The 24285-nt window shown below is 35.3% G+C and overlaps 3 protein-coding genes, 1 long non-coding RNA gene and 1 pseudogene across 4 annotated transcripts; 1 reads left to right on the top strand and 4 right to left on the bottom strand.

Moving 5' to 3' along the window:
• Positions 1–217: 217 nt before the first annotated feature.
• LOC146932178 (protein LATERAL BRANCHING OXIDOREDUCTASE 1-like) lies at positions 218–2524 on the bottom strand. Its single transcript, XM_085703815.1, has 3 exons — positions 1981–2524; positions 979–1306; positions 218–829 (listed from the first exon to the last, which is right to left on the bottom strand). The coding sequence occupies exons 1-3, from the start codon at positions 2448–2450 to the stop codon at positions 572–574; spliced, it is 1056 nt and encodes a 351-aa protein (XP_085559941.1). The 5' UTR covers positions 2451–2524; the 3' UTR covers positions 218–571.
• Positions 2525–6884: 4360 nt separating this feature from the next.
• On the bottom strand, positions 6885–9171 carry LOC146932179 (fe(II)/2-oxoglutarate-dependent dioxygenase 4-like). The gene is made up of 3 exons (XM_085703817.1): positions 8661–9171; positions 7623–7950; positions 6885–7407 (listed from the first exon to the last, which is right to left on the bottom strand). Exons 1-3 carry the CDS (start codon positions 9128–9130, stop codon positions 7150–7152), a joined length of 1056 nt encoding a protein of 351 aa, XP_085559943.1. The 5' UTR covers positions 9131–9171; the 3' UTR covers positions 6885–7149.
• A 1543-nt stretch (positions 9172–10714) lies between these two features.
• LOC146932180 (uncharacterized) lies at positions 10715–12235 on the bottom strand (annotated as a pseudogene).
• Positions 12236–13347: 1112 nt separating this feature from the next.
• On the bottom strand, positions 13348–13818 carry LOC146932181 (uncharacterized). Its single transcript, XM_085707732.1, has one exon. The coding sequence runs from the start codon at positions 13816–13818 to the stop codon at positions 13348–13350; it is 471 nt and encodes a 156-aa protein (XP_085563858.1).
• An 86-nt stretch (positions 13819–13904) lies between these two features.
• LOC146932182 (uncharacterized) lies at positions 13905–22874 on the top strand. Its single transcript, XR_015006972.1, has 3 exons — positions 13905–14526; positions 16381–20837; positions 22701–22874. It is a non-coding gene; the product is annotated as an uncharacterized LOC146932182 (long non-coding RNA).
• The last annotated feature ends 1411 nt before the right edge of the window (positions 22875–24285 follow it).

Below are 24285 nucleotides of genomic sequence, written 5' to 3' on the forward strand. Positions count from 1 at the left end.
CCAAATATCAATCAAAGGAATAAAATGTTACAAATAAGATAAAGGAATGGAAGGGTATCTTTCAAGTAATTATGCATAAATGTAACCCAAAAAAATAAAAACTTATTATGCACAAATATCAATCAAGATTTGCCTCACTTCAACGTGAACAGAATAGAGTTAAAATTGTTCGTTCCTTCCAAATTTCAAGATAAAGTATCATACAAGTTAAAATTAAACAAATGAAAACGGGGAAGGCCAAATATTTTACTATAGTAATAAAGAAATACTCCATAATAATTCACAATAATCTAATCAAACAAAGTCTAGATAAACAATTTATTTTTTGAAACGGGGGCATGATAAACATCAAACTAAACCAAAATTTGATGTTATTTGGCAATACATGCATACATAATAAGCAAGTTCAGTTGTCGTCACCCGTAAGAAGCAGTGTCTTAGATTAATCTTCTGTAACATATTATACCATCTTTAAGCTAGCTATATATATATATATATATATATATATATATATATATATATATATATATATATATATATATATATATATATATATATTTTGAAAGAATCTTTAAGCTGTCTTAAAGTGATGAATTTGGATATTCTCCACATTTTTCTTTCTTAAAGTGTCGCTCTTTTTATTGATAAGAAACTTGCCCCAATTGAAAGATCTATATTTTGGAGGGTTTTTGTCATTTATGAGTTCCTCCAAAGGCTTGACTTCAATGTAGTGTGCTGGGAAAACACCGAAGGCAATTGAAAACCTTTCTTTCTCAGAGTTGACTATGGCTCTATGTTCCACACTCTCATACTCATCATTGCTCCAAACCTTTAACAAACAAAATAATTTCGCGCATCAAATAAAATTATAGGTTAAATATGTTTTTAGTCCCCACAATATATTTTGTAGTCGGCCAACTCATGTGTATCTTAAGTGGCATAAAAAACCAAAAACACACTAAATTAGGGCAAAAATACCTGAGTGAGATCACCAACGTTGATGATGAAAGCATTTGGGGTGGGTTTCACAAGAACCCATTCTTGTGAAATTTTATGCTTCACTTCAAGACCTGCAACCTCATCTTGGCCAAGAATAGTTAAGGCACCAACATCCTTGTGTCTTCCCATGCCAAGAGCTAGCTCAGGAGAAGGACATGGAGGATAGTGATTGATTCTAAACACGCTAGTTGTATCCTTGAAGAATTCTTCAAACCTCATTGCGTTAAGCCCTAAGCTCAAAGCTATTAACTCCAGCAACTTAGAGGCCAAATTTTCCATCTCTTTAATATACTCTTCAATTATATTCCTGCTCATGTTGACATCAATTTTAAACTCAACCCATTAATCGTTATGTGCAATCTGGTACATAACCCATTAAATTGATCATAAGGTTAAAGGAGTGTTTGCAATGCGGTTTCAATCAAGTTTGTGATAAAAAAAAAAAAAAACAATCTGGTACAAAAATTAAACGCAATTTAATTTGGATTGATTTTAGTTATCGAAATTACAATTATAAAAAATCTATTATAATGCAACCGTAAACAAATTTATTACAAAATATAACAGACAATATACTAAAAATTAATATTATAAAATAACAATGGTTTTTTTTTTGGAGAAGATAAAATAGCAATGATTGATTAGGTCTAAAACATGAAATAGTAAAAGTATAGATTAAATTACAACAATAACAATTATTAAAAAAAAATATATTAACAATAATATATTAATGCAATAACTGATAATAGTAAAAAAAACAAATAAGTATTAAAATTGATCTATAGTTTGATTCCGATTTAGAAAAGAAAGAAAAAGTGAAATTTGATCTTGGCGGTTTTCACAAAATAACACCTTTTTTGAATGACTTTGCAATTTTAAACTGGATCTATTTGAATTTTAACACTTAAATATCCTAAATGACCCAATGAAAACTTCCATTTTCAAATAAAATTGTTCATTATTTTTTAGTATAAATTCTACCTGAATTGTGGAGGATAGTGAGGGGATGGATTAGTCCATTGAACAATTTGATCATCATTTTCATCAGAATTCAGAGGAACCAAAGTGGGATCTCTGGCGAAAAAATCAAACACTTCTATCCAGTTTCTTACATTCTTGGTGTGCTCTTTATCATAATAACCAATTGGAGTGATCTCATCTCTAGCAACCTTCTTCTTTTCCTCCAAACTTTGAGCAAAGAACAATCTAGCAGCTTCATCAAGTCTCTGCCTGAGACTCAAAGGGACCCCATGGTTTGTGACTTGAAAGAAGCCCCATTCCTTGCATGCACTTCCAATCTTCTTCACTAAGCTATCAACAGCAAATTTATCTTTAACTTCATGGTGGAATATTGGTGAGAGGTCAATTTCGGGAATTCCTTCGGCTTCGATGATGGAGAGTTTTGGTCTGTGTTCTTGGTCTTGAACAAAAGCTGAGTCCAATTCTCCCATGGTTGTTCTGCTGCTAGCTTGTGTAAGTCAATGTATGCTTATTCAATGCAAAACTCCTTCCTTACTATTAAAATAAATTGTGTAAACAGAAGAACAATTGGCACGTGATAGGTATTTTGAAGATTTGATTTTAATTTCTTATTATTATTCAAGAATGAGCTGGCGGCTTGACTCCATTTATTCATTTATGACTTAAAATAAATTGATCCAAAAGGTCTAAAGTTTTTTGAGCATTCTGTATCATACTAACGAGTTGGTGGCCGAGCCATTTAACTCAAACAGTTAATCAGCTCTACAGGACGAATTGCTTCGTATAAATTAGACATAAAATTAGTTCAAAATAATAATCAACGTATAAATAGAAACAGCTGTTCATTGTTTTTTTTTTATCAAGCTAAATAGTCCGCTCAAATTGACACGGAGAAGAATCCAACATGAGACTCTAAGATCATCTCCAATAGGAGGGTCTTAAACATTTATAAGACTTGGTACCTATTAGGTACCTCATCGGGGAGAAACAATTTTTCGGGGTCTTATAAGATCCGGAGTCTTACTTACGATCCTCAATTTTAAGTGGGATCCACACTCTTTTAATATTAAAAAAATTGAAATGTAACGATATAAAATTATTGGTAGTTGATTAATGGGTCTCATTTAAAAAATTTGTGTGAGATCTGGGTTGGAGGGATCGAATGTTCATTAGGTACTACTATTAAAAAAGTATAAATGAGTGATGTGTACACGTGTAACTCATTTAAATACCTAAAAATGGATGTCTTCATTGTGGATGCTCTAAAAATGGATGTCTTCATTGTGAATGCTCTAAGAATGAGTATGCTCTAAGATTTGAAGCCAACACTATCAGATCAACCCAACCCAAATAGGTTACAACGGTTAATTTTTTTTTTTTTTTTTTTTTACAAAATACAACGGTTAAATGTTAATGAATCATGAATGGTGATAATATGCAAAACATACAATGAAATAAAGGTTAAGGTGTGACGTAGTCATTTAGGATTTATATGCTTATTAAGCGCAAATCTCTCATGATCTCTCCCGGACATGAATCATATCCAAGTAACAACAACTCAAATGAAAAATAGAACAGGAGAAGAAATAGGCATGGAGTGGTCCAATAGGGTGATTCCTAATGTTAAGCAAGTAATGCATGTGAATAAATAAATAAATAATAAAGAACTTGATGTTATAGGACGTGGTCAAATTCTCTAAAAAAAAGAAAACACGGTCAAATAAAGATTAAACTTTAAAGGGTGTTCGACGTATCCTTCCCGTTTCTATTTAGCATGATATCATACAAGGTCTTTATCATATTCTCACGATCAATCGGGCTCTAGTATAATTTTTTTTAAAGGAATATTTTTTGGTGGTGGTCGGAGTTTGAACCTTAAACTTTGCATATATTATGCATTCTATATAATTGAGTTAAGCTCACGAAGACTTTTTTTAAAAGGAGTATAAACTATAAATATTAAAATCCTCTTGATGATGATTCACGGAGATATTCAAGGGAAAATTGGTTAGCACATGGAGCAGAAATTCTTAACTCTGATATGCAGATATTCGAACCACGAATTCTTCAGTTATTCACCTTGTGTGTTTTAACATAACAACACAAGATATAACTACACATGACAAAATTTTATGGTATTGAACACTTTTTGGTCGTATAAGATTTTTGGTGGACAAAAGCCTATTTCGGTGTTTTAGACAACTTTTACTTGAGACAAAAAGTTGTGTTGTGGTTTAGTGAAGGTTAAGAATTCCGGTATTTTGCCTCCAATTTGTCATGTTCTGGAGCAGTTCTACGAATCAAACACTGTACAATTGGAGTTGTCATGTCATGAACTTCATTTTCTAGCAGATCAAATGCACCCCCTTAAGACGTGAATTCTAGCTATTAAGTTACTTGACATATTTAATATCTAAAAAATACAATAAATTGGTCAGGAGATCTGAGTTCGACTCTGAGGACCCCTGAAAACCGAAAGATTAACACAAAAAAATCAAAATTAACCCGTTGAAGATTCTAGATTTTCTCCATTTATCTACTCTTCGAGCTTTCTCCTTCTCCTCCAAACTCTAAGCAAAGACAATCTAGAAGCTTCCACAAGTCTCGACCTAAGACAATATTTTTGTAAATATGTCTCTCATTGTGGAACGAGGGAACTACAATATATCATTCTTTTTACAAATTTTAAAGAATAACATATGTAGGTCGCCAGATCATAAATTGTTATTTTACATATTTGTATAATATTGAGTTAATTGTTTAAATTGACCTTGTAATATACGTGAAGTTTGAAAATGACCCGTTAATAAAAAAACAAAATTCTACTCGTGTAATTTGAGTTTCTTCCTATTTGCAACCTCTAATTTTTTTTCCTATAGACGTAAAGCTCAGATAAGTGAACTGGAGGTTGAATTTTTTCATGATTTTTTCAGACACGTTTAGGAAGTTAAAATATGACGTTCGACTTAAAATTAGAATTTTGAAACAAGGGACATTATTATGAATTTTCAAACCGCCAAGAACTCAAAAAATAAAACACTGTAAGATCTATAAAATACATCGAGAGGATCTACAAAGTTTCGTAGCATTCCAACTATGCCTTGATTTATATTGATTTTTCAACTAAAATGTGCAAAATTGCAATTTCTTTCGGCATATACTCACGGGTCAAATTTTGTTTCCTAATTTTGCTAGCATGTTTATAACATATCATAAGAACCTCCACTACTAAATTATGAAGTTTTTAAATGAGGGATGAATTAATTATGAATTTACATTCCCTATAATTGTGAATTTTTTAAACAATTCATAATTAAATTGTGTCATGTTTAAAAACTCCAAAATTTCGTGGTGAAAGTTCTAATTTTGGTCTAACCATGTCTAAAAAATTAGGGAAGAAAATTTGACACGCGAGTATATGCTTACTCGGAACAAAATTGCAACTTTGCATGTTTCAGGTTGAAAAATCAAAATAAATTGAGGCGTAGTCGGAATGCCATGAAATTTTTCAGATCCCCTATATATATTTTTAGGGTTTAATATGTGATTCGTCCCTGCAAATAGGGGTCGCTTAAAATTTCGTCCCTGCAATCACTAATCCTTTTTTTTTGCCCCTGCAAAGTTTAATCAGTTAAAAATTCGTCCTTTGACCCAGTTTAATCACTGCCACGTCAGCAAATTACAAAAATGGCACGCGAAAGGACGAAAATACCCCTGGCTTATTTTTTTTTGTTTTTTCCTTCAAAAAAAAATTTTTTCCCGGATTTTTCCCGATTTTCTTTTACGATTTTTTCTCGGAAAAATTTCAGTTTTTTCAGTTTTAATTTTAACATTTTTTTCCGAAATTTTTTGTGATTTTTTCAGATTTTTTTAAATTTAAAAAAAGAATTTTCAAAAATTTGAAAATTTTTTTTAAGGAAAAAAAATAAGCCAGGGGTATTTTCGTCCTTTCGCGTGCCATTTTTGTAATTTGCTGACGTGGCAGTGATTAAACTGGGTCAAAGGACGAATTTTTAACTGATTAAACTTTGCAGGGGCAAAAAAAAAGGATTAGTGATTGCAGGGACGAAATTTTAAGCGACTCCTATTTGCAGGGACGAATCACATATTAAACCCATATTTTTATAGAGGTGTTTGCAAAAAATTCAATTCAAAATTCTAAGCATGCTTGTAAAAAATCATGATAAAAATCAATCTGGGCGTCACTTTTCTAAAATTTATGTGTATAGAATCTGTGTTATTTTTCAGATTTTGCGTGTATTAGATTTTGATGTTTTGGATGTTTATTATTTTGAATTTTAACGTTAAGTTAGAGTTTTTTTACACTAATATGGTTGGTTGAGTTAGTTAAATACTTTAGTGAGTCTCCAATTCTCCATTCTCTAGTATAGTTGTTATTTGTTCAAGCAATTCCTTATCATCGAGAATCCATAGATTTTGATGTTTTTGTTCCATAAAAGTTTCTTTGAAAGCCATTGAAATTTGGAAGACAGATAAATGAATCCAAATGCTTGAAAAAACTGTACATAGTTCATTCGTTTCTGACTCAGCACCCCAACAAAAAGTGCTTCGATGTAAAGCATAAATCATGATTTGCCTCACTTCAACATCATGAACAGAGTGGAGTGGAAATTGTTCGTACCTTCCAATATAAAGTCTTGACGATGAAGAAAGCTAACTATTTGTTATTGTGACACTAATGAAATACGTATTAGTTATGGACAATAACCTAATCATATTCATGGCACATGAAATTTAAAGCATGTGTAATTTCAAATTTTGAGATGAATAATATGATATATTGTATGTGGTGATATATAGTTGCATGCATAATTATTCAACATACATACTAGTGATTTTTAGCAGCAAAATTCAGTTGTAGTCACGCATTATGAAACTCTGTCTTTGATCAATCTGCTGTAACATATTATTCAATTTATTCAAATATTGCCCAATTTATTTCCATGCACAAGCTAAGTGAAACTTCTATTACACTATAAATGTTAACCAGTGTCCAGTTAAGGAAGCCAAAAGAAAAAATTGAAAGTTAAAAAAGACACTTTTTAACCTTTTAATGCATTGATTACACAGCTTTCAATGCAAATATTACTATATTTGTTTCCTTAACAAGTGCCCGGGGGCACCGGTTAACATGACCCGTATCTTTATTTAAGCTATCTTATAATGATAAATTTGAATGTTCTCCACCTTTTTCTTCTCGAAATTGCTACTCTTTCTGCTGACAAGAAACTTGCCCCAATTGTATGGTCTGTATTTTGGAGGGTTTTCCTCATTTGTCAGCTCCTCTAGAGGTTTGACTTCAGTGTCATGTGCAGGGAAGAAAAAGAAGGGAATTGAAAACCTTTCTTTCTCAGAGTTAACCATCACTCTGTGTTCCACACTTTCATAAGCATCATTGCTCCAAACCTGCACAAACCAAAAAAACTATGTCACACTGGCGCTTCAGATTGAAATTGTGTTTGATGTCCGACACATGTTGATATCTAATATACTGACGTGATATATTGATACATTTGGAAACATTCAATTATTTTATTTTCTCAGATTATTTTCTCAGATTGAAATTGTGTTCGTGTCATTGCTTCAAGAAGAAAACATAGGATGAATTAGTTCAAAAGTACCTGAATAATATCACCAACATTGATAATGTAAGCATCTGGGGTAGGTTTCACAAGAACCCATTGTTGATCTGATTTACGCTTCACTTCAAGTCCTCCAACCTCATCTTGGGCAAGAATAGTTAAGGCACCAGCATCCTTGTGTCTTCCAACGCCAAGAGCTAAGTGAGGGTAAGGACATGGAGGATAGTGGTTGAATCTAATAAAGCTAGTTTGATACTTGAAGAATTCTTCAAACCTCTTTGCTTCAAGTCCTAAGCTTAGGGCTATTAGCTCCAGCAACTTATAGGCCAGCTTTTCCACCTCTTGAATATACTCTTCAAGTATAGCCCTGCTCAGGTAGACATCAATTTTAAACACAGACCATTAAATTGAGTATCAATCAACCTTTGAATATCCTAAATGATCAAAAGAAGGAGAAAAGTTTGTTTTTCAAATGAAAGTATACACTATTTTTTTAAATGTCAATCTTACGATTTGAATTCTCAATAACTCAACATTAAATCGGCCGTAAGGTGAGAAATGTTCACCTATACACTTGAGTCACACACCTCCACATGAGACATGTGTGCCCAAAGTGACCGATAAGGACTTCTATCCTCTAAGGTGTTATAATTGTAGGGACCGTTAGATTTAGAGAAAGAAATTATATAATTGTTCTCTCTCTAAATCAAACGCCGTCACAACCACAAATGTAGAGATCCAAACATGACCTAATAATTAATAACAACAAATGATCCAAAGTATTTAAGGTAGACTCTCATATTATAATAAAATTTATATTGGGTCTAACTCAAATCCACAAATTCAACTTACACTGTGTTTGATACTCACCACCTATGAACAATTTCCGGGTCATATCACGTCCAATTTGTTACCTTCTATCTAATTTACATATTTATAGAGATCAATTGCACTAATTAAGTAACAAATTCCTAAGTCTAACTACAGACATAATATTTACTATCAACTCAATCCAACATAAGACTTTGAACAATCAATGAATAATATATTAGTATGAATTTAAGATGAATCAAGTACCTGAATTGTGGAGGATATTGAGGTGATTGATTAGTCCATTGAATAACACCATCATCATTTTCATCAGAACTCCGAGGAACCAAAGTAGGATCTTGAGAAAGAAAATCAAACACTTCTTTCCAGTCTCTTACATTCTTGGTGTGTTCGGTATCATAATAACCAGTTGGATTGATCTCATCTCTAGCAACCTTCTTCTTCTCCTCTAAACTCTGAGCAAAGAACAATCTAGAAGCCTCTTCAAGTCTCTGCCTAAGACTCAAAGGGACTCCATGATTTGTGACTTGAAAGAAACCCCACTCCTTGCTTGCACTTCCAATCTCCTTCACCAAGTTTTCAATATCAGATGGATTTGGAACTGCATGGTGGAGTATTGGAGAGAGATCAATTTCGGGAATTCCTTTGGCTTCGATGATTGAGAGTTTTGGTCTGTGTTCTTGCTCTTGAACAAAAGCAGGGTCCACCTCTCCCATGGTTGTTCTGTTGCTAGAATTTGTGAATCAATATTGAAGATGGTTAATTTTTTGTGTCTCTCTTATTTAATAGGTTGTTTCAAAAACATGACAAAAGACATAACGTAAGTACGTACCTATTGTAAAGGTAAAATTGCAATAATGGAATCAATATAGTCGGCATAATACATTGAATCTGGACTAATTTTAGCATATACTGTATGTGACCTTTTTAATGGTGCATTTATATTTTGTGCTTGGTTGTTGAATATAAACAAAATTCAAAATGTATTTGGCCTAAATTTAGTACAAATACATTTTGATTTTTGGTCATATTTAAGATTGGAATGAGTGTGCAGAGGCGGATCTACTCAAAGACTACGTGCGAATAAAGCCCCACATTCAACTTCTCTATTTTTTTTTTATATTATAAATAGAGTAATGGTCATTTTGGTTCATGAAATGTGTAACGAATAATCATAATAGTCTGTCAATGTATTAAAATTTTAAAATAGTTCATGATTTTGCATTTTGTTAGTCAAAATAGTCCCTTAAATAACAATAAGTAAGTATATTGAAGGATTAATATGACAATATTAACGAAGTATTCTAATGTTAAGGATTATTTTGACTAACGAAATTTAAAATTTTAATACATTGAAAGACTATTTTAACCCCACATGTAACAAATATCTAGATCCGCCCCTCTGTGAGTTTACTAGTTTTCAAAATATATCAATGAATTTATTTGGATTTTTTTTATATGCCCAAGTAAATTCATTGAATCAAAACTATTCATAGCTTTGTACTTTTTTTAATCAATACCCTCTTGTATATATAAAAAAAAAGTAAGTATTTTTTGCGTATAATTGGATTCGAACTTTCGGGATCTTTATTTAAGAGGAAAGATATCTCTTATCATATCATTTAAGTGTTCGATTTGTATATTTGATTTTGTATAAAAGCAAAATGATTGATATTTGTATGTATTTATGTAAAAGTGAATTTAACAATAAATTTAAGGAAATACTAACAAGTGTTGACCTAAGGGCACTTGTTAAAAAGTTTAAAAGAGAAAGTTTGTCTTGGGAATTGTGTATTCAACATCTTGAAACTTTAAAAATGAATCATTTCTATCTCAAATTTACAATTTATTTCTATTTTTGACTTCTTAGCTAGTGTCTTAAGGTCACTTCTTAGACCATCTCCAATGGTTTTCTCTTTCAACACCCACTTTTTCAATTCTCAACACTCCACATCATTTTCTCTCTCTTATTCCACACTCATTCAACTTTTACTCTCTCCAATGGTTTTTCTTTCAACACTCTACCCCACCACTTTTTATTTCTTATTCTTATTTAATTTTTGTTTTTATAATTACATAAAATTATCGATTATAATTAAATTAAAATAATACAAGTAACTATTTATTTTTTAGTTTTTTTTTGGAAAAACAAAATTTTGTAAAATAATTTATTTTTATTTTCTTAACTTAAAATGCAATACAACAAACCAAACACGCGGCACACAAATAACTTAAAATGCAATACAACAAACTAAGCATACAACACACAAGTAATTTATTTAGTACGATACAAATCATCTTCAATCACGATACATTCCAAACTTTGTCCATATGTGTTTCACTAGATCCGCTTGCAATTCGTGATGAACATCTGGATCATGCAACTCGGATCTAGCACGCACATGATTTGCAAAAGCTGGTAACACTTCCCCCAGGTTGCTCAAAATCTGTCCAACGTTGAGCATATGTATCTCGTTCATCCTCAACAATCATATTATGTAATATGATGCATGACCTCATAATGATACCCAAATCGGCTATGTCCCACAAGTGAGCTGGTTCACGGATGATTTTAAATCGAGCTTGAAGCACTCCAAAAGCACGTTCAATGTCCTTCCGACATCCCTCCTGATGTTTTGCAAATAACTTACCGGATTCACTTTGAAGAAGTCTAATTGATTTGACGAAAGTTGGATAAGAAGGGTAGATACAATCAGCTAGATAATATGTCATATTATAGGGACGTTGATTCACAAAGTAATTCACCATTGGAGCCTTTCCCTGTTCCACATCATCAAACACTGGTGACCGGTCTAGAACGTTTATATCGTTCAACGTTTCCGGACATCCAAAAAAGGCATGCCAGATCCATAGATCATGAGATGCAACTGCTTCAAGAATAACTGTGGCGGTTCCCTTATCCCCCCTGGTAAATTGACTTTCCCATGCTTTAGGACAATTTTTCCACTCCCAGTGCATGCAGTCAATACCCCCGATCATCCCTGGGAACCCCCGTATTTCACTAACATGTACTCCCTCCGTTTCAAAATGAGTGTCGCTTTAGGCTTTGACACACAGATTAAGAAATGGAATGAAATAATCATTGGATATAACGCTTTTACTAAACTGTCCTTACTTTATTAGAAAAAGACAAACTTAAAGTTGCATTGAAAATTGTGTGAGAGAAAAGTTTGAAAGGTAAAGTTGGAAGAAAAAAATTAAAGTTGTATTGGAAATGTAAAACGACATTCATTTTGAAACAATTTTTTTTGGCTAAAGTGACACTCATTTTGAAACGGATGGAGTAGTATTCTTTGCAGGTCATCTTGGGTTGGTGCTCTCAAGTACACTTACTCATACAATCATATGATTCCTTTGCAGAATTTAAGTAAGTACTCCAATGTTGTACTACTTCCTATTTTGATGTATTCATCGACCGCATCTGCTGCCACACCATATGCTAACATTCGCATTGTTGTGGTACATTTTGCTAACGGTGATATACCTTCTTTATTGGCTACATCAACTCGCTGGGTGAAGTAGTTATCGCTACTTGAAAGGTCTCTAACGATTCGAAGGAAAACATGTTTTTGCATCCGGTACCGACGACGAAACATTGCATCGTCATATGTAGGATCATTGGCAAAGTAGTCGTCAATTAGTCTTTGGTTTGCCGCTGCATGATCTCTATTGAAATATTTTCTAGTACGAGATGTACTACCTTCCTCTAATTTTTTTCGACGCTGAATAAATCGGTTGACGATATAAGTGTCTTCAATATCACGTTTTTGGAAGTAGGCTTCGATATCAAAAGGGTCCATTGACAGTTTTTTTGGAAGCAGATTGAATAGTTTTTTGTGATATTGGAAGTAGATATGAATGAGATTTGTGAAATTGGAAGTAGATATGAATGAGATTTGTGAAATTGGAAGTAGATATGAGTCCCTATATCTAAGTACATTGTGTGGTGGACATTGACGGATTTGAAATAAGTTATTGTATTGTATTAAAGCAAACAGTGGAGATAATTATTAAAGAAGATAGTATGTGAAATAATGGACACACAGTGGACATAGTTATTAAAGCAAATAGTATGTGAAATAATGGGCACACAGTGGGCATAATTATTAAAGCAAATAGTAATGGAAATAAGTCACGTGGGACTAGACAACACTGGGGACTATCAATGGGGATAAAGCAATTACTGAGGATTAGACAACACTGACAATTATTAAAGCAAACACTGGGGACTAGACAACACTGACAATTTTGACCGAATACAAACAAATATTTGACTGAAATTAATTTCCAAACAGCTCACGCTCCAAGTTTTCCAACAGCTCTTTTTTCCGGTCATCGAGATGCTCTTCGGAACTTAACTTTACATACAGTTTCATTTTCTTCAATCTGTTTTTCTCATGTTGCACCAAGGTGAACTCTTTCAATTGTTCAATCTCTTGCACCTTGATTTCTTTGAATTCAACCCACTCCTTTTCCACCTCCTCCAAGGCCTCCTTGCTTTTCTTTTTACCTTTTTTTTAGCTACCTCCCTACCCATTGGACGAGCACTAGATCCTACAGAGTCCTCGTGAGATCTCTTAGATCCACTACTTCCTGACCCAACATTTCCTCCCATTTGACTACCATAACGTGGTTGATCACGGAGAGCGTGTCATTCTTCCTTTAAAGTAAATTGAACATTCTTCCCACATGCAAATAATTCCTGCTCTTTTGCCAAAACATCATCTTCCGACCAACCGCTTCCTTGCAAACGCTTAGCGCTTTCATAAGCACCAATCCATTTATTTATTACTTTGCTCATATAATTAAAACGGTTTCGGCATGCAACTAGATCGCGGAGAGAATCGAATGAGTAATACTCATTATAATACTCAGCAATTTTACCTCAATATGTTTCTCCTCTCTAGTTTCTTCAGACAACACTGCTTGTTCCATATTTAATCCATGCACTAATTAGCACCAAATTTTGTTGAGTGTTCCATCCTGGTTCCTTACTTTTCTTGCTTTTAGGAGTTGAATCTTCTGGATTTGGACTGACTTCATTAGCAACTGTCATGCCACCAGGAGTTATTTGTGTTGAAAATTCAGGATATTGAGATGCACCAACACTGGGAAAATTTTCATTCTCCATTGGCATATAACCATTAAACGGGGGTGTTTGAGATGGATATCTCATCATAGATCCATAATATGCATGAAAGTTTGGAACAGAGGATGACTGGTTGAAATTTGGTGTAAAACCAAAATTAGGTATGTTTTGAGGTATGTTTTGAGGACGTTGGTTGAAAAATTGATTTGGATTTGGATAATTGTTGGGATTTTCGTGGTTAAATGGGTAAGTAGAATAATTTTGGGTGTGGAAATGGTTATTATTGGGATCCATTTCACTAAAAATAAGATTAAAATTTCACTTGGTTTGCTAATAGAAAGATAATAATAAGATTAAGATAGTGAAAAACTGTAATATCCCGCCTGTCAGTATCAGAATATTACCAGTCGATCGTGCCAGAGGAATTAAGTTCATGGAAAATAAGTGTGATGGAAATATTTTATGGGATGTCAGCTTAATACGAGTTAAGTATCAGTGTCGTATTAAACACGCTTGGAGCAAGGGCAATTTAGTAATTGCACGTTTAAGAGATATTTATTTGATTTTGGCTCAAAATATCTCACTTTCCACTCTTCATTCTCTCTCTAGGTTTTGGCAAGAAATTCTTCTCCTCCTTCTCTCCTCTTTCACGCCCTCCTCTCTTCTCCTTGCCATCCAAGAATTTGATTCCATCTTTATACATACTTGAGCAAGGATTCTTTAAGATCATAGTGAAGAATGGAAGCTTGGTTTGGATTGTTACCACTACTCTTTCTTTTGTCCAAGAGAACCTCAAGAGGTTAGGGTATTGGTTATGATGGAAGTAGAAGCATGATTTTATGCATGATGTGGTTCTTTATGATCAATAAACAAAGAGAAAGATGGAGGAAGTGGGATTGATGAGCTAAAGCCATGGATTTGTGTTGAACCAAGAGCAAGGGTTTTGGCATTCTTGAAGCTTAGGACTTGGAGGCTTTGGAAATCAAGTGCAATCCTATCTAGGTGAGTTCCATAGATAGATTACTCACCTTTGGGGATTGTTTAATCTTGTGAAGGGTAATGATTTATGTTAAGTTTAGTTTTTTATGAAACTTTAGTACCCCAAGCCAATTCTAGTTGATTATATGTTAAAAATTGCCATGAGTTATGTTTAAATGATGCTATACATGTTGTTGTATGAGTTTGATGCATTACAGGGTCGAATTGGACGAGTTTTGGGTCGAAAATGGCGAAAACCCGTAGCCGAAAACGCAACAATCGCAGCGCTGCGCCTGTACAAGGGCGCTAGGCGCCCACACACAGGGAGCCAGCGCTAGGCGCCCCACTCCTGGCGCCAGGCGCCCCAGACAGGACAACCTCCGCGTTGTTCTGCGTTCGGGTGCTTGGGGGCAGTCGTGTGGGGGTCCGTAGCGATCGTTTCGAAGTGTTCTTTCACTATTTTCACTTATTTTTCTACTGGAACAAGTTTGGCTTTATCAAATCATAGAATTTATAAACGGCTTGAAACTTGGGTTTATGGCATTTTCGGTCTCTAGTAATTAATGAAACTTTGCACGCATCGTCAATTGATCCTTGCATCATTAATCATGGCAATCTTAGCATGTATTACAAGGATGGCTCAAGAGAGTTTTAGCCGAATTATTCGGGTAGCAAAGAACTAGGCATGGGATGAAAGTAGAGCCTTGACATAGCTTGTCAAGAACTAGAATAGTTAGAAGAGAATAGAATTCTAGACATGAGTAGTATGTTTGAATAGATGCGAAGTGATATAGAATATTATCTTCGCATAAGAGCTAAGTGTCATACGAGTATGGCAAGACGTGAATTGATTAGATATCACTTCACATAGAAGGTTAAGCAAGCACATAGTTTACCTCTAGTCGGATCGTATAGACATCCGGGGTAAAAGAGATAGCTAGTATAGATTTAATACTCATGCATATATTTAGACCAAGACTTTTAAGTTAAGGTGCCATGTCTCTTGTGACCACACTAGGTTGGTTCAAGAGGTTTCCATTAGGTGAAACGGGGTTAGCCGTAAGGAACCCGCATGTCACTTAGTAAGTAAGAGGTAGTGGTCGTGTCTCTTGTGTCCACACTAGGTTGGTTCAAGAGGTTTCCATTAGGAGAAACGGGGTTAGCCGTAAGGATCCCGCACGTCACTGCAGGAGTGCCGTTGGTTATACCTTAGATAGGTTTCCATCGGATAGATAGGGATTGCGCTCGAGGTTACTCCACTTGGGGCTTTCCGTAAAATGAACTCAGATAATGTTTGATTGTTAAACGCTAACTTTATGAATGAATCTGACTGTGCATATTTATTAGATATATTATGTCATGTCATAGAGCCTTGACGTAGATCGTCAAGAATTAGTAGAGCCTTGATGTAGATCGTCAAGAATAGTAGAACATAGACGTAGATCGTAGAAACTAGTATGATAGCAAGATAAGATACGTTGTTAGAAACATCGTATTATGCATTAGAGCAAATAGAGAAAGATATGCCGATGACGGTCTTAGGTTTCCCCTAACCGTCCGGTTTAGAAATTGTGTCATGATTATAGTATGTTTAGGCCTTGATACGTAGAGCGTATTCTTGGCATTGCGGTTTTAGATTCCCCTTGACCGCCATGACACGTATAGGAAGTGAAGCCTATAACACGTGAGATAAGACTATGACGGCCCTAGTATGCACGACCGTCTAAGTATGCAAGTTCCCACACACGTATAATCAACCGTCAGGTTGTAATGTAGACACGTGGCGACCGTAGGTTTCCCCTTGAGGTTGCCTATTGCCTAGGATTTAGGGGAACTCACTGAGACATTATGTCTCATCCCAATCCTTATTTGTTTCAGATAAACAGGTTGGATTAGCAAGCTAGTAGCCGAATGGATGTTGCGACAAGTGTTCGTTCGTACCGCTGCAGGACAATGTGGATATTCAAGGATGCATCTATTATACTTTAGAAAAGTTGAGTTGTATTATTGTGTACGAACGCATTTGGTTGTATATATATATTCATTCGTGGTTGTATTGTTGTAAATTTTTAATGTATCCAGTACTAAATAAAAACACATGCTAGACTTTCTAGATACGTCTAGTATGGGTGTTACATTTGGTATCAGAGCAGGTCGATTCAGATCGTGCCTTGGGTCATTAAGTTACAACAAAGGTAGTGGGACCATTGGGTTCCAGGTAAATGTTCTAGTTGTTGTTGTTAGTTGAGCTTGATCAACTCAATTTAGCAATCGACGATTAGAATGGATGCCTGAGAGCTGAATAGGACCCTGGGGGGACGAAGTATGTGAAGAAGATGCACCGGAAAGTGTGAACTTAGAAGCAAGAACTCAGAATGAGTATTAGTAAGAAGTTAATCGTGCCAGTAGGTGGTCGGTGAACTAAGCAAGTAGAAGTATGAATCCTCCAGGAATGTAAGGAAATGTTAAGAAAGGACGTTTAGACAGCGTTGGGTAAGTTGTTAATGATACTTCGTATACCCGTAAGTGAAGAATACAGAAATATCTTAGCAGGACCTGAAGCTTCAGTAAGGGTCGTAGTTAGTACGGAATTGTACTCCAGAACGTAAGCGCGAGGCTACAAGACAGATAGCAGTCGACGTAGGTTGACGGGATTAGTAGACTCAGGATTAGCGTTATGTTATTGAGATTATGGACTTGAATGTTCAAAGTGAACAAGGTTCTAGTGTTCGGGAAGCTACGTTAAGCGGTAACGTAGGGAAGTAAGCTACTCGTAGTAGAAAAGGATTCAGTGAAAGTTTTATGTTATCAGGAATGAGGCATTAATTTCTAAAGTGCCGAGAATTGTATTGAATTAGGTTGATGCTTGCCATGCATATGCAGTAGGATATTTTAGATGTTGGGAATGACTGATGTGCATTGATTTACTTGAGAAATAAAAATTTATGCAAAGTATGTTTTGAAAAAATTGAGCTGAAGAAACTCATTAATAGCGAACCCGGAGCGAAAAAATTTTCAATTCGTCTCTAGGGAATGCAGTGACTATTGGAGAGTTGTCTTCACCAACTTTTATGCAATGAGAAATTGTTTTTTTTTATATCGAGTGACGAATGCATATCACCCCCTAAAGTTTTCAAAGAGGAAAAAGGCATGGGCAACCATCAATGAAAATCGATTCGGTTTGTGACTTTGGAAGTTAATCTGTCAAGAGATAAGAATGAGTTTAGACCAAGAGTTTAGAGGCACCAATATCTAGAATGGAAGTCACATATGTGAAATCATGAGGCAAGAAGTTAAATGGTGCAAAGTCATATGAAATCACGAGGATTTTGAATTTCGCAGAGTTAAGAGTACCCCTCGAATCTATGTTTTGCTTGATGAACTTGCGAAGGCTCGTTAGGATGCTAAGTTGTAAAGTTTACATGATTTTAGAAAGACATACGCATATGGGTGATTGAAGTTGACATTTTTGAAATTCAAAATGAAATTTTGTAGGTACCGGTTTGTTACGACTCGCGTAGTTTGGGCCAAACTCACTAGGGCTAAGATTTGATGACACATACGTGTTATCAACTCGTCCTGGGATTTTAGAGTAACGACTGGGACCTAGATTCAGTATATGTTTTATATATAGTTATAAATCATCAACGTCAATGACCCGTGTGCTAATTTACGAAATTTTATTAGAAAGAAAAATTAACGAGCAAGCATAGGAAGGATTGAGCAAAACATAGTATGCGAGATATGAAGCTACAATGTTAGATGCATAAGGAAGTATGTCCGAATGCAAGATTAGTCTACCATGAGAGGTTGTAAGAGCATTTCGTGGAATAGTAGTTATGTAATAGCAAAGGTGTGCTCCTTGAGTTAAGTTGCTCAGGAATAAGAGTGAGTGTGACATTGATATGTCCAGAGGTAAGTTTCCTTGAGATTCAATCTTACCAGCAAAGAGTAGAGCGAGGTTGCAGAGTAGCATGCAACATAGAAGTATTGAGCAGAGTTCAAGCAGACATTAATGTAATAATAGAAGAAGAATAAAGGTTATTCATCTCGACGGATCAGAGTAATGGTTGATGGCAATCGATGGGAATCAGAGTAGCGCAACGGAAGTTAATTAATTAATTAAGTTGCGAACAGTAGCCATGGAACATGGAATTTTGTAGTAAGAATCCTTGTGGAAAAAAAACGATGTTCGAAATAGAGATACCATTTCAGTGAGAAGTATTATGTGGAAAACGAGGAGTTCTCGTTATGTTAAGTAAGTATAGATGGTTATGCAGCCAGTAATGATTAAAGTAAAAGTTTAAAGAAAGTATCTTCACTCAAGTAAGATGAGAAAGACTAGAGTTAACACAGGTGAATTAATCAAGTTGCCTTTTGGTGATGTCTAATTCGTAGAAGAGCTGTTGGTTAGTCAGAAGGAGTATATGTTATATTGATGAGTTATGCCTGACGAAGTGCATACCCTCTTATACCATGCTTGTTAATTGAAAACGATACTTTCTAGAATGGTGTCAAGCCACGATTTTATAACTTTTAAAGATAAGGTCGGTATTAAGGAACTTAGGAACGATGTTTAAAAAAAAAAACATGAAATTTCACATTGTTAAGACTGATGAGATACGTCATAAGCGAGTAAGCTCACTTAAGACGTACAGACTTCAGGACCAGCTTGTTAGAGACAAGTGTGAAGGAGAGTCATAAAACCTTTTTCAGATATAGAGACTTGTCCTGTGGTTCTGCAGTACTAGTACATACTCAGTTTTAAAATGATATTTTTCTAGTCATGTATCTATTCGTTCCAAGAACCTATGTACCAAAGTTTAGAAACTCTTAGAAACAAAAGCTAGAGTGAGTATCGTTAATAACTAACAAGCAATGGCGCTAGAAAGTATGCCAATACTAGAAGGTAAAGTTTTATGAATGAATGACAATACCCATGTGATACTCAAGTCATACGGGATGCACGGATTTGTGCTTTGAGTGTCCAATGCAAGTGCAAATGGACTTAGTAGAAAGTTTCAAGAGCATGTGAACCACCAGACAGGTTAATAGATTGTCAGATGAATCAGTGTAGTTGATTTCACTTCTTCATGCCAAGCTAGACAAGTTACCCATGAATTGCAGTACAGGAAAGATAGAAAGATTTTTTAAGACTCCGAAAAGAGATGATAGATTTGCCGAATCATCAAGATGAGTAACAAAGTAAGAGGCAAAAGTCGCAAAGTGCGGCAAGAAAGATTATCTACGTGTGATAAAATGTATGCATGACAAGATGTGTTAGATACACGTAAGCACTGCAGGGCAAACCTGGATATCAGTAGAACTCCAGTTTAAAGGCAAATCCTGAGTGATTCAGATAGAGAAAACTTACTTAGATGCAGAGTTCATGCTACGCAGAGAAGGAATAGATCCGAGACAAGCAATCCTCCTATAACAAAGGTTAGTTTTAATCACTATGTTCTCAGACTGTTCTGTGATTTTGATAAAGATGGTAAGATTGAAGAGACCATATTCAATCATATGCAGAATAAGAAAGAGGAAGAATTACATGTATTGATAAGGAAAGTATGCTTCAAAACTCTTCGAACCGAGTTTGATCAGATTTAGTATAACTGAAACCAAAGAAGGCAGGTTTTAGTCGCAGCGATTGGTAGATGATTTCTAAATTTCGAGGACGAAATTTCTTTAAGGGGGGTAGAGTGTAATATCCCGCCTGTCAGTATCAGAATATTACCAGTCGATCGTGCCAGAGGAATTAAGTTCATGGAAAATAAGTGTGATGGAAATATTTTATGGGATGTCAGCTTAATACGAGTTAAGTATCAGTGTCGTATTAAACACGCTTGGAGCAAGGGCAATTTAGTAATTGCACGTTTAAGAGATATTTATTTGATTTTGGCTCAAAATATCTCACTTTCCACTCTTCATTCTCTCTCTAGGTTTTGGCAAGAAATTCTTCTCCTCCTTCTCTCCTCTTTCACGCCCTCCTCTCTTCTCCTTGCCATCCAAGAATTTGATTCCATCTTTATACATACTTGAGCAAGGATTCTTTAAGATCATAGTGAAGAATGGAAGCTTGGTTTGGATTGTTACCACTACTCTTTCTTTTGTCCAAGAGAACCGCAAGAGGTTAGGGTATTGGTTATGATGGAAGTAGAAGCATGATTTTGTGCATGATGTGGTTCTTTATGATCAATAAACAAAGAGAAAGATGGAGGAAGTGGGATTGATGAGCTAAAGCCATGGATTTGTGTTGAACCAAGAGCAAGGGTTTTGGCATTCTTGAAGCTTAGGACTTGGAGGCTTTGGAAATCAAGTGCAATCCTATCTAGGTGAGTTCCATAGATAGATTACTCACCTTTGGGGATTGTTTAATCTTGTGAAGGATAATGATTTATGTTAAGTTTAGTTTTTTATGAAACTTTAGTACCCCAAGCCAATTCTAGTTGATTATATGTTAAAAATTGCCATGAGTTATGTTTAAATGATGCTATACATGTTGTTGTATGAGTTTGATGCATTACAGGGTCGAATTGGACGAGTTTTGGGTCGAAAATGGCGAAAACCCGTAGCCAAAAACACCGAAAACGCAACAATCGCAGCGCTGCGCCTGTACAAGGGCGCTAGGCGCCCACACACAGGGATCCAGCGCTAGGCGCCCCACTCCTGGCGCCAGGCGCCCCAGACAGGACAACCTCCGCGTTGTTCTGCGTTCGGGTGCTTGGGGGCAGTCGTGTGGGGGTCCGTAGCGATCGTTTCGAAGTGTTCTTTCACTGTTTTCACTTATTTTTCTACTGGAACAAGTTTGGCTTTATCAAATCATAGAATTTATAAACGGCTTGAAACTTGGGTTTATGGCATTTTCGGTCTCTAGTAATTAATGAAACTTTGCACGCATCGTCAATTGATCCTTGCATCATTAATCATGGCAATCTTAGCATGTATTACAAGGATGGCTCAAGAGAGTTTTAGCCGAATTATTCGGGTAGCAAAGAACTAGGCATGGGATGAAAGTAGAGCCTTGACATAGCTTGTCAAGAACTAGAATAGTTAGAAGAGAATAGAATGCTAGACATGAGTAGTATGTTTGAATAGATGCGAAGTGATATAGAATATTATCTTCGCATAAGAGCTAAGTGTCATACGAGTATGGCAAGACGTGAATTGATTAGATATCACTTCACATAGAAGGTTAAGCAAGCACATAGTTTACCTCTAGTCGGATCGTATAGACATCCGGGGTAAAAGAGATAGCTAGTATAGATTTAATACTCATGCATATATTTAGACCAAGACTTTTAAGTTAAGGTGCCATGTCTCTTGTGACCACACTAGGTTGGTTCAAGAGGTTTCCATTAGGTGAAACGGGGTTAGCCGTAAGGAACCCGCATGTCACTTAGTAAGTAAGAGGTAGTGGTCGTGTCTCTTGTGTCCACACTAGGTTGGTTCAAGAGGTTTCCATTAGGAGAAACGGGGTTAGCCGTAAGGATCCCGCACGTCACTGCAGGAGTGCCGTTGGTTATACCTTAGATAGGTTTCCATCGAATAGATAGGGATTGCGCTCGAGGTTACTCCACTTGGGGCTTTCCGTAAAATGAACTCAGATAATGTTTGATTGTTAAACGCTAACTTTATGAATGAATCTGACTGTGCATATTTATTAGATATATTATGTCATGTCATAGAGCCTTGACGTAGATCGTCAAGAATTAGTAGAGCCTTGATGTAGATCGTCAAGAATAGTAGAACATAGACGTAGATCGTAGAAACTAGTATGATAGCAAGATAAGATACGTTGTTAGAAACATCGTATTATGCATTAGAGCAAATAGAGAAAGATATGCCGATGACGGTCTTAGGTTTCCCCTAACCGTCCGGTTTAGAAATTGTGTCATGATTATAGTATGTTTAGGCCTTGATACGTAGAGCGTATTCTTGGCATTGCGGTTTTAGATTCCCCTTGACCGCCATGACACGTATAGGAAGTGAAGCCTATAACACGTGAGATAAGACTATGACGGCCCTAGTATGCACGACCGTCTAAGTATGCAAGTTCCCACACACGTATAATCAACCGTCAGGTTGTAATGTAGACACGTGGCGACCGTAGGTTTCCCCTTGAGGTTGCCTATAGCCTAGGATTTAGGGGAACTCACTGAGACATTATGTCTCATCCCAATCCTTATTTGTTTCAGATAAACAGGTTGGATTAGCAAGCTAGTAGCCGAATGGATGTTGCGACAAGTGTTCGTTCGTACCGCTGCAGGACAATGTGGATATTCAAGGATGCATCTATTATACTTTAGAAAAGTTGAGTTGTATTATTGTGTACGAACGCATTTGGTTGTATATATATATTCATTCGTGGTTGTATTGTTGTAAATTTTTAATGTATCCAGTACTAAATAAAAACACATGCTAGACTTTCTAGATACGTCTAGTATGGGTGTTACAAAAACTTGGTTTTTTTTTCTGTGTCCAAATCAAATGAACAAAGTCTCTATTTATAGAGAAAAAAAATCATGAATTTTGGTAAAAAAAAAAAATTAATTTCGAGTGAAATAATTGAGTTGAAATTATTAAGATGATAAAAATCCAGACAGCCAATCAGAATCAGCCACGTGTCACCCATTATCCACAAAGAATCTTCTCTCTCCGCCTCTCCTGCAGCACGCGCCATGCTTGGCCAACGGTTTGCTTTCGCATGTCCCTGTGGCAGCCGGTTAAACATTGTTGAATGTGTTCAACACTTCTCTCCTCCACATCATCTCTCAACACCATTCAACATCCCATTGGAGCTTCATCACATGTTGAAAGTCCCATTCAACACAACCATTGGACATGGTCTTAGCATAACCCATAATTTAAGGCTAAAATCAATTGTAGAAGTCAAAAACTACAAATTGTAGCGTCAGGTAAAATCAATTCTACTTTATATTATCCAAACATCACAAAATCAATTTTACAACCTCTTGAATCACTTTTAACTTTCTAGAATTGAAAGCAAACACATAAGCCTTGTACTTCTGGCATTTGCTTTTGTTCATTTGTTAAAATTATTTACCCATTGAGTACGACTCATAATAATTGTGATAAGTGGTTACACTATAGAACTAATGTTGTAGTATAGAACTAATGTTGTAGTCTATATGTTGCAGTATTTAAACATAAATTGTAGACAGTAAATCATAAGCTTGAAATTATAATACAAATGAAGTGCAGTCGATTTGTAGTGAAAAAATGTGAAAGGGCGCTCATGTGGTGATTTTGATTGATTTTGAGGTATAAAAAAAAATCCAAGATAAAATTATACAAGGTTTGAACAACTCATAAAAACAATAATCCGAACTGATTTAACTAAATGTGGTTTAATTTGTTAACTATGTTGAGCTAAGAGATAAAAAGTTGGAGTTCCTAACTAAGTGCATGAGAAAAAATCGATCTAACAAATAACTTAATAGCATTTATCATTACGAAAATTGCAGTTTAATTTGGCTCAAATTTGAATATTTGAATCATAATTGTAAAAAATTATATTAATATTATAGAAACATTTCTACATTATGCAGAATTTGATCCCGAACCAGCTTGCAACTTTCACCATTACAACATGGAGCATTTGGAAGCAGAGGAAGGATAAGATTTGAAACATAGAATCTAAATCCAGATACCAAGTATGTGGGCGTGGTTTAACTTTGCTGACAGGTTGAAAACGTTGAATCAACAAGAATCTCACCAAACCAAAATATATTAGCAACCAGAAATGTTAAAAACTAAATT

The sequence above is a fragment of the Medicago sativa genome, chromosome 4 (genome assembly GCF_051527215.1).
Source record: "Medicago sativa cultivar Bolivia chromosome 4, Bolivia_mono, whole genome shotgun sequence".
NCBI lineage: Eukaryota > Viridiplantae > Streptophyta > Magnoliopsida > Fabales > Fabaceae > Medicago > Medicago sativa.